The sequence below is a fragment of the Danio rerio genome, chromosome 22 (genome assembly GCF_049306965.1).
Source record: "Danio rerio strain Tuebingen ecotype United States chromosome 22, GRCz12tu, whole genome shotgun sequence".
In the NCBI taxonomy this organism is placed as follows: domain Eukaryota; kingdom Metazoa; phylum Chordata; class Actinopteri; order Cypriniformes; family Danionidae; genus Danio; species Danio rerio.
The window spans coordinates 14406670-14422029 of record NC_133197.1 but is presented as its reverse complement, the minus strand read 5'-3'; the positions used below and the strand labels follow the sequence as shown (position 1 = coordinate 14422029).

General features: G+C 37.2%; 1 protein-coding gene across 3 annotated transcripts in view; it reads left to right on the top strand.

The window, feature by feature from the left end:
• lrp1ba (low density lipoprotein receptor-related protein 1Ba) overlaps window positions 1-15360 on the top strand; it is a 470228-nt gene that overhangs the window by 116157 nt on the left and 338711 nt on the right. For all 3 annotated transcript variants that reach the window (XR_012397830.1, XM_017353408.4, XM_021469578.3), the window contains exon 4: window positions 11708-11827. Coding sequence is in view for 2 of the 3 variants with exons in the window: in XM_017353408.4 (XP_017208897.1) it covers window positions 11708-11827 (120 nt within the window). In the remaining variant the exon portion in view is untranslated. The remainder of the gene's footprint in view (window positions 1-11707; window positions 11828-15360) is intronic.

Genomic DNA, 15360 nt, shown 5'->3' with positions numbered 1-15360 from the left:
ACCATTATTTAGCTGAGCTTTATAGTGCATGTTTCATTGTTTTAATATGCAACTCCATTTTAGTTTCAACTTTAAACACCTTAGCAAACATATGCTAACATGCTAAAACACTCAGAAACACTCAGTTTTTTTTCATTTGCTTTACAAGTCTCTTGGTTCCAAACTTAATCTTTTTTCTAGAAAACTGTATTTTTACTCAACTTTGGCTGCTAAACAATGACCTAGAACACTTTAGCAACCACATATTAACATCCTACAAGTGTGCTAGCCATTATGCTATCAATCTGACTGTTAAGAAATCCTTATGCAATGAGATATTTCGTAGCTAGGAAACTGACAATTGTTAGCTATTGGCATTGTTAGAATTCATCAAATACATTCAACACATTAAAACACATAGAAATTCTCCCTGCGTTCACATGGGTTTCCTCCGGGTGATCCGGTTTCCCCCACAGTCCAAAGACATGCGGTACAGGTGAATTGGGTAGGCTAAATTGTCTGTAGTGTATGAGTGTGTGTATGAATGAGTGTGTGGATGTTTCCCAGAGATGGGTTGCGACTGAAAGGGCATCCGCTGCGTAAAAACGTGCTGGATAAGTTGGTGGTTCATTCCGCTGTGGCGACCCCGGATTAATAAAGGGACTAAGCCGTCAAGAAAATGAATGAATGAACATGAAACACTCAAAAAAACTCTCACTAGCAGTGTGTTGATAAGTTTTTGCATTTTATTACTTCAGAAACACATCTTGCCTATTGGTTTCAACCTCCATTCTGTTATTGCAAACCATGTTTTTCTTAGGCAATTAAACAACCATCAAGCCACATTTAAACATGCTAGAAATGACTCACTATCTTATTTAGCTACATTTTTTTGTGATTTTTTTTTGTTTCGTTGTTTTAAAAATACAACTCCATTTTGATTCGAACTACCCTCCAACCATGAACATCGAAAGAAGCCTATGCTTAATATACCCAAAATGTTTTATTTTCTTTGTTGCTTATAAAAGTCCCAATTTACACAATATCCATCCTTAATAGTATTTGAAAATATAGTTAGTGAACGAATATGCCAAAGTTTCCCTGATGGTCTGCTAAGTCTGGTAGAAATTCCAAGTGCAGATTCATATAGTACTCTAACCACTAATATTGTCTGCAATACATTGCACATTGGACAAGAGTTGGATTTGAAACACTGGTAGAAAGTGTTAATAAACTACAAACATGGTGGACTCCCAAGTTTTACTGTTAATTGGAGAAGCTTGGTTGATCTATAGTCTTATAGAAAAATATGTATTTCATATTTCAGCATTTTATTTCATCTGCAACATCAACATGAACTTTTTTAAAGAACTGATTTGGGTTTCCGAATGGATCATTTTGCAAACAACCTGAGATTTCTCTGCATGAAAGACTCAAAATGGCAGATTAACATACTGCTGCTTCTTCAATATGGTAGGGAATTGAATATGAAGGAAATGTGGCTGATGTGATGAGATGATTGACAGGGCACATATCTAAGCAACAGAACAAGAAAGTAGCATGTCTCAAAGCTTGCAAACTCTTCACAAACAATACTTTTAGGACATCGAACAATGACTTAGTATACCTTAGCAATCGCATACTGTATCAACATTCTAAATACGTGCTAGCAAGTGAGCTGTTATCTCTCTGACTTCCTAGCAACCCTTCGAAAAATACAGTTTCGCAGCTATGCAGGAATTCGACAGTCGTCAGCTAATGGCTGCAAATGTTAGAATTCATCAAACAAATTCAACGTTTATTCATCCAGAGAGTCTCAGAGTGTTCGCCTGAGTGCTGAAAATATTACAGTTTGATGGGAGCAGCGGAGGGTTAAGTGCTTCGCCCAGGGGCAAAACTGCAGTGGTCAAAGGAAGGGCAGTTTCATGTGCCAAGTTGATGTCCTTTGGTGGCTTGACTAGGATTTGGAATAGCCACAAAGTGCCGAGCCTTTATGGCCGCATCAGTCTAGTTAAATATAGATTTATTAGTACCGCTGAACCCGCCTGTTCATTTGTGTCGGTTTATCTCGAGTTCATCTTGAATGCTCTGGCAGCCGATTCTGAAGTGTTGATGAAGGGGCAAAATAAACCAGCTCTGTTTCGCAGCTACACCTCAGAAGTCTCACATCCACCTCCTTTCGCTTTTTCTAGTTGGAGGTGCAGGTGTTTGCGAAGTTATGCAATATTACTTTTCTGTTGTAACTGTGAAAATAGAGTACAGTATGTCAGATCTCAGTTTGTCAATTCAATTTCTGCATTATTTTTAGTTTATTGGACTTGGCCTGAAAGAGGATGAAGACGTTTGTCATCTGAACATGTACAGAGCACATTAGCAGCCATATATCAACAGGCTTTAGTATGGCTAGTATGAGGCATGGCTTTAGTAAGGCAATTTCTCATTCTGGATTCATCTGATTTTATCAATTCATTCATTCATTCATTCACTCATTTATTTTCTTGTCGGCTTAGTCCCTTTATTAATCCGGGGTCACCACAGCGGAATGAACCGCCAACTTATCCAGCACATTTTTATGCAGCAGATGCCCTTCCAGCAACCCATCTCTGGGAAACATCCACACACACATTCACATACACTACGGCATGTCTTTGGACTGTGGGGGAAACCGGACGACCCGGAGGAAACCCACGCAAATGCATGGAGAACATGCAAACTCCACACAGAACTGAGCCAACTGAGCCTAGGATCAAACTAGGGACCCAGATACCTTCTTGCTGTGAGGCGACAGCACTACCTACTGCGCCATTGCGTCGCCTTGATTTTAACAATGTTTTATTCAAATTTGGAGAGTAAGGGACAAACAAAATCAAAGAACGAAATGAAATGACATCATTTACAACAAAAGCTGGCTGCAACAAAGTTTTTCAGTTTGTTTTGGCAGTCCGAAACAGCTCATCAAGGTGAATTGTTTCAAGTGGTACTCACTGCAGAGCCACTTGGGCAGAGCTGAGGTCCAGCAAGAGGGAGCTTGAGCTCCAGCTCCTCCCTCCTTGCACTTCTTCTACAAGTGTTGATACTGGGGGTTGGGGTTAGGGGTGGGTGTACGCATTAATACTGCTTATAGGAGGAGGAGTTGGAGCTCAAGCTCCCCCTCGCTGGAGCTCAAGTGGCTCTGCAGCAAGCAGTGTCTCAATTGTTTTGGATGAGTGGCTCACAATGTCATATGCATTGTGTGATGCACATTCTATAGCATGAAAAATGCACTTTCTCAACTGTACCATGCAATTGCTGAATAAAAAGACCAAACTCGCCATCATTCTTTCTATTTTGTTAAGGAGACACACCATCTACATCACATGTTTTGTTCTTTTTCTGTGTCATTTGATAGATCAATGCTACTCCTTGATGTTTACAAAATGGCTCTTTTCTCATTGTCGCCATTGTTGTGTTTAGACGGTACATGCGAGCAGCATGTTTACAACCCGCCTTTCGCATTGCGGAGCTGTCTGAATGTTTATAAACAGTATACTGTCGCTCAGTCTTTTCGAATTCCCTTCAATCAAAGGTTAAAAAAGCCCTTCAATCAAAAGGTTAAAAAAGGACTTTATGTGAATTTTATTGTAGGCATGGGCTGGTATAAGTTTCTGATGTATGATAACCTTAGATCAAAATGCCACGGTTTCATGGCTGCTCTTAAATAAGTTAATTTTAAATGTCTGGAAAAAAGCAAAAAAAAAAAAAAAAAAAAACTTTTTCCCATTAAGCACAATTTATTTTATTAAAATAATAAAAAAAAATTATAATATTTTAAAAGAGTAAACATGTCAGGCTAAATAATTAAAGTAATTTATTGACTTCTGCTCTCTGCGTTAGTTTCAAAAACACAGATTTATTTACAACACATAAAAAAGCTTACATATACCTTGGGAATGGTATAACAGAACATTTATTGGTATTAAAACTTAAAAATTGAGTTTAAAAAAAAAAATATATATTATTAAATTAAAAAAATTTAAAAAAAAAATATTAAATATTAAAAAATATTTATAAATATTTATAAAATATAAAAAAAAAATTTCCAAATCGCAGTAAACCTGGAAACCAGTTATCGTCCCATGTCCATTATTGTGTGGCCTTTAGCTACTACATACTTAGACCAAATTGCTATATACACAACCATAGCATGCTAGCATTGTGGCATGAAGGTTTGTTCATTTTTTTGTTGCTTCAGAAAGTTAACATCCTTTCTGTTCGAGCAAACCATGTTTTTACTCGGCTTTCTCAGCCACTTTGGCAGCCACATATCAACATCCTAAAAAGCACTCACTAACATTGAGTTTTGTTCATGTTTCCCATTGCTTTAAAAAAGCAACTTGACTTGGTTCCAAATTCTGTTCTAGAAAAGCTTGCTTTTACTTAACATTGGTTAAAGGTGACATACTTCATTAATGCAATATGTTCAATTGTTTTCTGATATCTACATAGAGGTTATCTGGCTTAGATAGCACAACAAATCTTCAGAAACAGTTTTAAAAGCCATTTCAAACTTTGAAATGAACCCAAAGGGTGTGGATTTCACAATATACATGTGTACAATGTACAAAAAACCCTACATTAAACAGATCATGTGTCCCTTCAGGGTGTTGCTAAATAAATGTATATTGATGCTCGTCTTTCTGCTTACTCTTCTATAAAGCCTGTGCTGTTTCCAAAATAAGAGTCCCAGATACATAGTGGGTTTATTATAAGCTTAAATAAAAAAAAATAAAATAAAGGGCCAGACATTGTCATTGTTGTAATCTTACTAGACAGGTAACATTTTGGCCAATCAAACACTGCAGGTGGCATGCATATTAAGGATTCTATGTGGATTGTTTGATTGTTCCAATTGGCCTGTTTTTCAAAGATTTTAAACTTTCGCTTTTTAAACTTTCACTTTCATTTTACAATTTATACCAGAACAAGCAAATGGTGGTGTTTGAAGCTCTTGAACACTTTTATTATTCAGCTATGCCTTCATTCATTCATTTCATTCTATGGCACAACCTAGAAACTAGTGTTGCACAATAATGGAATTCAGTACCAATCGATACTGAAGTTTTAAAAACGTCCCGCTAACATATGAACGCTACTGAGCACATTCCTAACAGTGCTGATTTGCACTGATTTGCCATTGTGTTCACATGCCCAACAGAAATGACTGTGATTGGCAGTGAAGGTCATGTGTTCACCCAACTTACCGCTTTTTTACTGAGTGTAACCACAGATGCAAGGGACACTGGAGTGTTTTAAAGCTGCAATTCATCAGTAGATCGCTTGTATATCAGCTTATAGACAAACCAGCTGATCTACGTAACTTTAAAACATTCCAGAGTATCTTTTGTTTACCTTCATGGCCAATTACAGTCATTTCTGTTGAGCATGTGAACACAATGGCAAATCAGCGCTGTTTAAGAGCGTGCTCAGTAGCGCTCAAATGTTCGCGTGAAATGGACATTTTTAAAACTTCAGTATCGATTGGTACCGAATTCCAGTATCGTGAAACTCTACTAAAAACCATACAGAATACCTAAGCAAACACATATCAATATGCTAAATGTGTGCAAGGCTTGTTGTAGAGTTCTGTGCAGTTCCTTAGTTAATTTAGGAATTTAAACTTGGACCACTAAGCACATTGTAAAGGTGCATCATTTACCGTATTACATTTTTTTGTTGTTATCAAAAAGATAACTTCCCTTCTGGTTGCAAGCTCAGTGCTTTCTATTCTGACCATGTTTTACTCCACTGAAATTCGATACCAATCAGTACAGAAATTTTAAAAGCATCCATTTACCACAAACATTTGGGCGCTGTTGAGCAAGTTCTTAAACAGTGCTGATTTGTGCTGATTTGCCATTGTGTTCACATGCTCAACAGAAATGATTTGTTTTGGGTGTGGAGGTAATCGGTTCACCGAATTCACCACTGAGTGTAACCACAGATACAGGGACACTGGAGCATTTTAAAGCCACGATTCATTAGTAGATCGCTCTTATGTCAGCTTATAGACAAACCAGCTAATCGACGTGACTTAGAAACGCTCCAGTGTCCCTGTATCTGTTGTTACACTCAGTAAACAGCGGTGAGTTCGGTGAACTGATGACCTTCATAACCAATCACAGTCATTTCTGTTGCACTCAAATGTTCGCAGGAAATGGACGCTTTATAATTTCAGGTCCGATTGGTATCAAATTCAAGAACCGAGACAACCCTAATTAGAACACCACCCTAGCAACCACAAACCAATATGCTAAAAAAAAAAGAATAAAAAAAAACTTACCACTATATTGTCATTTATTTTTGTGTCATTGTGACTAGAACAGTGGACTAGTACGCAACCACCTAGCTACCACAGAGAACACCTTAGCAACCACATATAGTAGCATGCTAAAAACCACTTTGAGTTTTGCATATGGCCCTCGTTGTATGAAAAAGTCAGCTTCCCCTCATACTTGTCCTTTGCGTTCTCACAAACCGTGTTTTTACTCAACTGTCCTCTATTTATAAACACTGCCTTGTAGGTGCGGACCCCCCCGGTCACCAGCTCTGATCACACAAACAGAAAAATACACAAGCGCACACTCGTTCCGCTGCAGTGATGGCCTGGCTGTCTGAGCCCTGGGGACGGTGGCCGCTCTAATGATGGAAACTGAGGGGAAGACCTGCTGTGAGTGAATAATAGACCTGTCCAGGCATATGCTGCATTCTCTGGACTGGTGATTCATGCTGGGCAGAGGGGGCGGGGCTTACAGTGCTGCTTTCTGATTGCTCTGTTTTGACAGTTGAGGAGGATGATGACGTGCTAAGGTCAGGCGAAGCTGATGTTAAAGACTTTCGGTTAAGTATGTAATTTTAAGGTCAATTTTGATGTCCAGCAACACATATTAGTTTTAGAGACTACTTTGAATGTATCTCTTTATTTTAAATAGTCTTTATTTAACAGTAATGTTTGCTTTCTGTGTCCTTTTACTTAGATTTTTTTTTCTTTTTTTGTTTTTGTTTTGTGATGCTGTTTGCTTTATATTTTTACTCTGCTTTGTTTTGATTTGTTGCTTTTCACTTTGTTTTTGTTTTGTTTTGGATTTAGTCTTTGATTTGCTCTTTGTTTTTGAAATCTTTTTCTTTTTACACCATTCTTTTTATGTTATAGCAATTAAAAAGGACCACAAAAAAGGACTAAATAAAAACACAATAATCTAATTCTCGAGACATTTCATCTGATCTTTAAATGTGTTTTTTATGTTTTGTGGTTTATTTGGCTTTGTTTTTGCTCTGTTCAATTTTGATTTGGTTTTTCCTTCTTTCTTCTTTTTTTGTTTTTTTTTGCCACTTCATTTTTGTTTTGTTTTGCTTTTTGTCTTTGATTTGGTGATTTTTTTTTTTTATTTACTACTTTTATTTTTATTTTTTTTTCTTAGAAAGGACAAGCCTTTTGAAGTGTCCCTGTTACGTTCCATGCATGTTTTGTAGTGTTTTGTGTTTGTTTCTGTTTCACTTACTCTTCTCTATCCCATTGTGTATTCTGTCCTGCCCCAGATGTGCGACCACTGGTCGAAATAACTATTAATAATCATTCTGACATCACACGGCACACCAATCAGGAGCTGTTCTGCTGCATACATCTTTACCGAACAGTTGATACCTTGAAACGACACGACGTCATGGCTTATTTTGCGCATGTCTGTGAGAATGAATGCCAGAAGTAATGAGATTAACCACTTGGGTTTCCTGCCAAAATGTTAACATAATAGTAACCGACATGTGAGTTTTGGTACGCCAAGTGGTTTTCATCCTTAAGAACATATTTTTTGGCATTGCTGGGTTTGCTTAATATAATTTGATATAAAGAGATACAGTTAATTAGCACAGAATTATACAGAATTATTAGTCCCCCTTTGAATTTTTGATTTAGATTTTTTTTTAAATTTGAATTTTTATAAAATTTCCCAAAGGATGTTTAACGGAGCAATGACATTTTCACAGTATGTCTGATAATATTTTTTTCCTATGGATAAAGTTTTAAGGTCAATATTATTGGCCCCTCTAAGCTTTTTTTTTTTTTTTTCCTTGATAGAACAAACCGTTGTTATACAGTAACTCGCCTAATTACCCTAACCTGCCTAGTTAACCTAATTAACCTAGTTAAGCCTTTAAATGTCACTTTAAGCTGAATACCAGTGTCTTGAAAAATATCTAGTAAAATGTTATGTGCTTTCATTATGGCAAAGATAAAATAAATCAGTTATTGGAAATGAGTTATTAAAACTATTATGTTTAGAAATGTGTAGAAAAAAATCTTCTCTCTATTAAATAGAAATCGAGGAAAAATAAACAGGGGGGCTAATAATTAAGGGGGTTAATGATTTTAACTTCAACTGTTGTTCACCCAAGATGCACACTCTGTCATCATTTACTCAGCCTAGACTTGTTCCGAACTAGTTTCTTTCATCACACAAGAAGATACTTTGAAGAAATCAGATTCTCATAGTATTTTCTTTCCCTACTATATAGATATCAATGGATACTGGTTTCCAAAAATCTCCAGAAAATCTTCTTTTGTGTTTAAAAGAAAAAAAATAAATTCATAAAGGCCTGGAATTAGGAGTAAATTTTCCTCTTTGGGTGAACTGTCAGTTTAATAATTCGCTTGGGCTGATCTTGAGGAGCACCTGATTCACTACCAAACTCCTCACTTGTGTCAACCAGCCTGTTCTTTCGTGTTCGTATTATTCCTTGTTGTCTAGTTTGTCTGTCGTTTAAGTGCTTTATTATTAAAATAAGCTTTTGTAGCTCAATTTACCCAAATATTAGAAAGTCGAACTATCTTTATAAGAATTGGATTATCAGATAAGCTTTTGTTTTGCTAATTGTTAACAATGTGTAATTCACGAGAACTCTATTAGTTCTGAGTAGAATTTTCTTTTGTGTTAGTAATTAGTTAGTTAGTAATTTTGTTTTGAATAGTTAAAGTAGTTTAGTTGAGCATCACATACGCTGAAGATTCCGGTTTTGTTTCTACATTTGTCTTTGGTTAGTTAGTTTAGTGGGTCGGGGTTTAGTTAGATTGTTTTGTTATATTTATTTATTTGTTTTGGCAACACAACACTGTTTTTCTTTTGATTCGTTCATTGAAATTACATTCCGAATTCATATAATCATTGCTTAATATCAGTGTTTAATAAATTGTTCTTTCTGTTTCACATATCTGTTTGTTGTAATCTCTCTTATTTTCACCCAGCACCAGTAGAAACTCTCTTAATGTCATGTCTCATCCAATATAACAACATAAACAAGTAACAGTCCCACATCTAACTTTGTAAATTACAAAATAAGTAAAAGAAGAAGAAAAAAAAAATAAACAACAGCAATCCCATTCATGAGCCATTCCACTGGATCTTTTGAATGTGTCAATCTTTAGAGGTGGTCCGGATAAAAGAAGGAAAAAATAAATAAATAAAAAAACGTAGCTCTGGCATTTAAGTCTATATAGATTTTCAAGGTCTCGGCCTTCAATTTTTAATGTGGTACGGGACTCCCGAGAGTGATTGATTGTTCACAGCAGCTAAAGTTCAAGCTCTTTGGGGTTGGGGTAGAGAAATAGATCTACAGGCATTTACCTTAACGCCCCTGTCAGACTCGGCACCCTTCCTGGACCGGCACCGTTAGCACTACATCACCCGGCAAGTGTCAGAAGAACTAGGGCTCCTCGCTGAGAGAAAATCACCTTGAGAGAGAGCTCTGGAGTTCATTGGAGATAAATCCCGTTGTGCCGGAGCCTGACTCACAGCGAGAGTCCACCCGTAATGGCCTCCTTCCCGCTCAGAGGAGATTAGTGTGAATCCGGGTGGCGGAGAGTGTCCTACAGTAGTTTCACACATTCAGCACCATTGCGGTGCAAACAATGGTTAGGTTTTGAAGTTTTAGCTTCCTAGTGAAAGCTTTGACTTCTCCGAAGAGTAATTCTCGACTGATAATCAACGTTCTGACTTGCAGCTTTGAGTTTTAGAGGTCTAGTTTCTGTCTTTTAGATTGATGCTTGTGTTTTTATTTATTTTTTTCTTAACTCATTTAAAGTCTGTTGGCTTTTGTTAATATAAAAGTTTCATTTTTTGTTGTCTATGACGTCTAAGATTTAGCTTTTTATAGCTAATGGGCAAAGGCTTACATTTTTCAGGGTTATCAAAAGGACTTTCAGATATAATATCAGGAAAATAAAACTTGGAAAACTTTGAAATCAAAATAAATAGTTAATCATGTTTTTTATCAGCAGTTTTCTTCTCTTCGGTTTGTGTTAGTTTGGCGTGCTGCTGCTATTTTGATTGCAGCATTTAAGGTCATCTTTTTAGACTGGTCATATATTCCACCATCATTTTGGCATAAATGTAATGCATATGAACTTCATTATTTATTTTAAATCTTCTTGTTTTTTTCTCTTTTTATCTGAGGCTGTTCTTGGAAAATAGTCTTGGATTGCTTTTAGTGTAAATACTCCTTCTCAAACGATGTACAGATGACAACTAATCAAGCCAAGTCAAAACAGAAACCTGTCAGCGATTGTCATAAGGGTTCGTTTATCCCCCCAAACAAAACATTTGTCGCTATTTACTCTTCAAAATCTGACGTTTGTGGAACAAAGAACATGTCGTTGCTGCTCCCAGTTCTTATGTGACAGAATAGAACTGCAGATTTTAGTAGCTTAGTTGCCCCTGTCTGCATAAATAAATAAAGAATATATCGCAGAGATTATAAAATATATTTCAGGAACTGTTAGTCGCTTGTCCCACATATAAATAGTTAAACATCTCTCAGCTCAAGTGGATACACATTCCCTTTAATAGATAAAAAGCCATTATATTTCACTTTCAGTTAAACTCATATTGTAAAACGCTTTGCATTACCCTTAAACGCCGTGATGCATTTTTAAAGAAGTACTTAATTTAAAACAGTCAGCCATTGCGACGTGCGTGCCTGGGGTGGGTCGATGAATTTCTCAGCGCACGCTTATTATTAATGTGGGCTCCATTGCAAATGCACACTGAAAATCTCTCTCTCTGTCACGATTAGAGTGACTCAACCGTCTCAAATCTTTCTCTTTCACACTCTTCTCTGTGTAATATGCATCGCCACGCACTTAAAACAATCACGAATGGCTCAAAAAGATCAAGGTGACCTGTTAGCCACACCCCCCAATGAATAAAAACATCAAATATTGACTATATTGACAGAATGGTGCTCAAGTGTTTATAAACGACTGCTATTTATCAACCGATTCAAGGATTAATAGATAAAAGCAAGGGTTTCCTAATGTGGTGCGAAACTCGGGCACACCGTCATCAAACATCCTTCATTACGAGGCCGTAAGCGTTCTGCAGGTGATAAATATTGCACAATGGGTCTTAAATTCGAGCCTCGTCGTCGTGTATTGACAGCGGTTTGGAGCGTGAGCCCAACTGGAAGAATTGCATCCAGGGAAACAGGCCTTAAGTGCCACTTAAAAAGCGCTGAATCATAGTCTCATAATGAGCCTGCATCTGTTCGACTTTTAAAAATGATTTCATACCGCCAAAATGGCATTGTGCTTTTATGAAAGGTTTCACCGAGAGTAACTGCATGTTCACGGTAAGAGCGAAACCCTGTGCTGTGATATTAAGACCGTGAATCAAACAGAGTCTGTTTTGTTTCCCCTCAGAGTTGGTGCGCAGCTGCCAGGAGCGGAGGTGTCAGTTTGACTGTGTGGTCATGAGAAACGGGACGTCCTGTTTCTGCGGGGAAGGTTTCGAGGTAGACGAGGACGGGAGAAGATGTCGAGGTGAGGGTCATCAACGGATGGAATCACCACTTTATTAAGTACCACTTTATTATGAGATATGTAACAGTTGTTAAAACTGCAAGACAAAATATTGTGCGATAAAATGTTATCTAGATGGAAAACTAGTTATGACTAGCAATAGGGGTCAAAAGATACTTTTCCCTCTATGCAAACAGCATGTTTTTGTAATTATTTTAGCTTTTCCTCTTTCAAGCTATGCTAAACTTGTAGGCCGAGCAAAATGTCATATTTAGACTTTATAAATTAGTGTAAATTAAAAGATCTTAACATTTCTATGAATTAAAACAAGGATTTTTAATTATCTCTAATTGTGCACTGAACAAAGTAAAATGTAAGCTTAATCGTCTTATATTTTTAATCATTAAGGCTGAGTTTACATGAAAACATCTGCTGCCGTACAAGCTTTTTGGAGAGAGGGGTTCCCAAAGAAATGGGCTCTATTTCTATTCTAAAGTGCGTGGCGCAAGAGAATTAAGGGCGTGTCTAAATCCACTTTCACTATTTTAAGGATGGAAAAATGCACTTTGCGCCCCAGCACATGGTCTGACAAGGTTGTGCTTATTCTCTTAATGAGTTATGGCTGTTTTTTGAGCATAATGTACATTAAACCAATCTGAGTCTCCCATTCCCTTTAAAAGTCACTTGTGTCATGCCATAGCGCATTCGCAATTGTAAGAATTGAAATATTACAAATACTTTTGATGTCTTTGACAATTCAAAACATGAGCTGAAAACAGGGCCAATTGACTCCACAACCCAGCAGGGGGGAATGCGGGAAAAACCAGTTCCTGCTGCATTTGCATCTGAGTATGCTGAAACTCAGCTTCATCCCCCCAACTCACGCATATGGTCATTTCAATGTTTGAATGTTCTAGATTAACCAAACTGACTTTAACTATCATGTTTGATATCATTTGAAATGTCTCAGTGCGATTGGTACAATGGTCTCATTCTCTCAGAAATAGACATAATCAAAACAATAAATATATAACTTCAGGCATCTTTTGAACAGCTGTGAAGGGTGTGACTTTTCCACTAAGTGTGAATGCCTTTTGTTATACACACCCACTTCCTTGAGGGAATTCTTGGATTATTTAAGGTAAGGTTTGAGAAAGGCTCAGGGCGATTCTGCCTACCCAGATCAGCCCATAACATGGCTTGCTCCATGTTATGTATTTTGAAGTCAGGAATGCATCTTTTTCATCTTGGATTTATCTTTGATAATTTGATGTTTTGTATTGATCATTTATGAATTGACTGATTGAATTTGGCATAATACATTTACCTGACTAATAAATTATGTTTTGAATTATTCCAACCTCGTGTTATTATCACTGATAAATGTTGTTGTCCGTAGCACTACAAGCCACTGTACAGGTTAGTAACGGACTAAAACATGTTAGACGGAGCAGCGTGGCATGCTATACAATGTTGTTAGAGATCCGGCTAACAAATTGGCATTATTTCAAGTATACTTGGACTGTAAAAGGCCAACTATTTAGAACAACAAAATATTGTTGAAACTACTTTAAATGTGGATATTTAGGCCTTCATCTACAAACTTATAATGCTGTGCGATTATTATTAAAATACTTTGTCTTGATTAAGTAGATAACAGATCTATGGGGACCACATAAAAATCTCCTAAATTGAGTAAGTAGGGTTCTGCCTTTTTAGGAGAGTGATTAATCGCCTCTGTTTAATGACCAAGACTGACAAGCTTGTATTAAGAGATTGTATACCCGGCCGGTGCAAGACTCGAGATGCTATACGAATCTGAGTAAATGAGAATAAGGTATAATAACAAATCAAAAGAATATTCAATCATAATCTAAAATAATGTGAAAGGAAGCAAAATAATCTTGTCAATGTTTTATAATTGGAGTCAGATAAAACGAGGATAAATATATTAATATTCTAAACCACCTCATATTAAAATTGGAGTTAGATATGAGCCAAGTTTAATATAAATCAACATTGTGCACTGGAAAGACCGAACATGCAGTGAACCTTCATCCACCACCGTCATTGGACCAACTGGCTGGACCCTACACAATTTACATTAAGCGCATGTTGTAAGTAGAAAAACTGATCACTTTACTAGAGAGGAAACAGTTAAACAGACCATCTGTGTGAGGTTAAAGAACAAGCCTCCTCCATTCGCTTTACCTTCTCTTTACTTTAACTCTTTACTCCTTTATTTTTGTGGAGTAAGGATACACAACATAACTAACGCGCGCTGCACTGGACTTTAGACTTGCTTTTAGTTGATCAATGGCACAGTCTTTTTCAGTTCCTTAAAATAGCAACGCACCAGCAATGCGTCTTAACACACCTCCTTTATAGACCGGCACACCCATGAGTCCACAAAGTGGCGCAAATGGATTTGCTATTTAAACAACGTGGCGAAATACAGGAACATTAGCATTGCACTGGTCTGAAAAACTACAAAACACACAAATCGCACAAAACACATCGACACGATAGGACCCAATGTCTTTCTCTGTCCATATTTTGATGTGGAATTTATTACAATTTTTCCAGAATTCACCAGGTCATAAAAATCATGTTGTATTTCAATGTGGCTAAATGATTCGTATCATTCAAAGTAAACTCACTGGTGACATGTGCATGGATATACAATCTTCTTACCATCACTATATTTTGTTTAAGGAAAGTAAAGGCCCTGTCCACACAAACACACACAAACAGTTTGGCTGTTTGTCCACATGAAAACACAATATCAGATTCAGAAACCAAAATTTTCTGAAAACCATCGATTTTCCATGATTGGTGATGATTTTACGAAACTCCAGGTACAATGTGGTCATGTGGACACTAAAACCAGAAATTGTGCCTCATTGGCCTCCTTTTTAATTGGCCAGCATGAGACTGGGTTCACAACAAAGACGGAAGACGTAATTGAGGCAAATTCTGCATGTTTATGGCAAACATGTCCCATATTCGGTGTCGTTCGCACAACAGTACAAAAATCCGCCTTTGTTCTCATGTTTGCATTGACTTCTATACAACATACTCACACACATAATCCATTTCTTGTTTGGTGTAAACCCAGCATAAAAGGCTTTCATCACTGCTTTTTGGCTTGGTGCACCCTTAACATAAATCACTGTGTGCTTTCGTGTGGACAGATATATATATTTTTTTTAAATGAAAGCAGGGGAAACTCTGTTTATAAAATACCAATGTACACGTAGACATGGTCTAAGTTGTTAGCTACCCATTGAAAATGTTTCTGTTTGATTAGGGATGCACTAAACATACAGCCATCAAAATAGCCACAACCATATCATCCTGCAGCCCAAGACTGGTTACTCACTGTAGCTAAGCAGGGCTGAGCCTGGTCAGTACCTCGATGGGATCCCACATGGGAAAACTAGGTCTCTGTTGGAAGTGGTGTTAGTGAGGCCAGCAGGGGGCACTCAACCTGCAGTCTGTGTGGGTCCTAATGCCCCAGTAAAGTGAAGGGGGGCACTTAAAAATCCCATGTC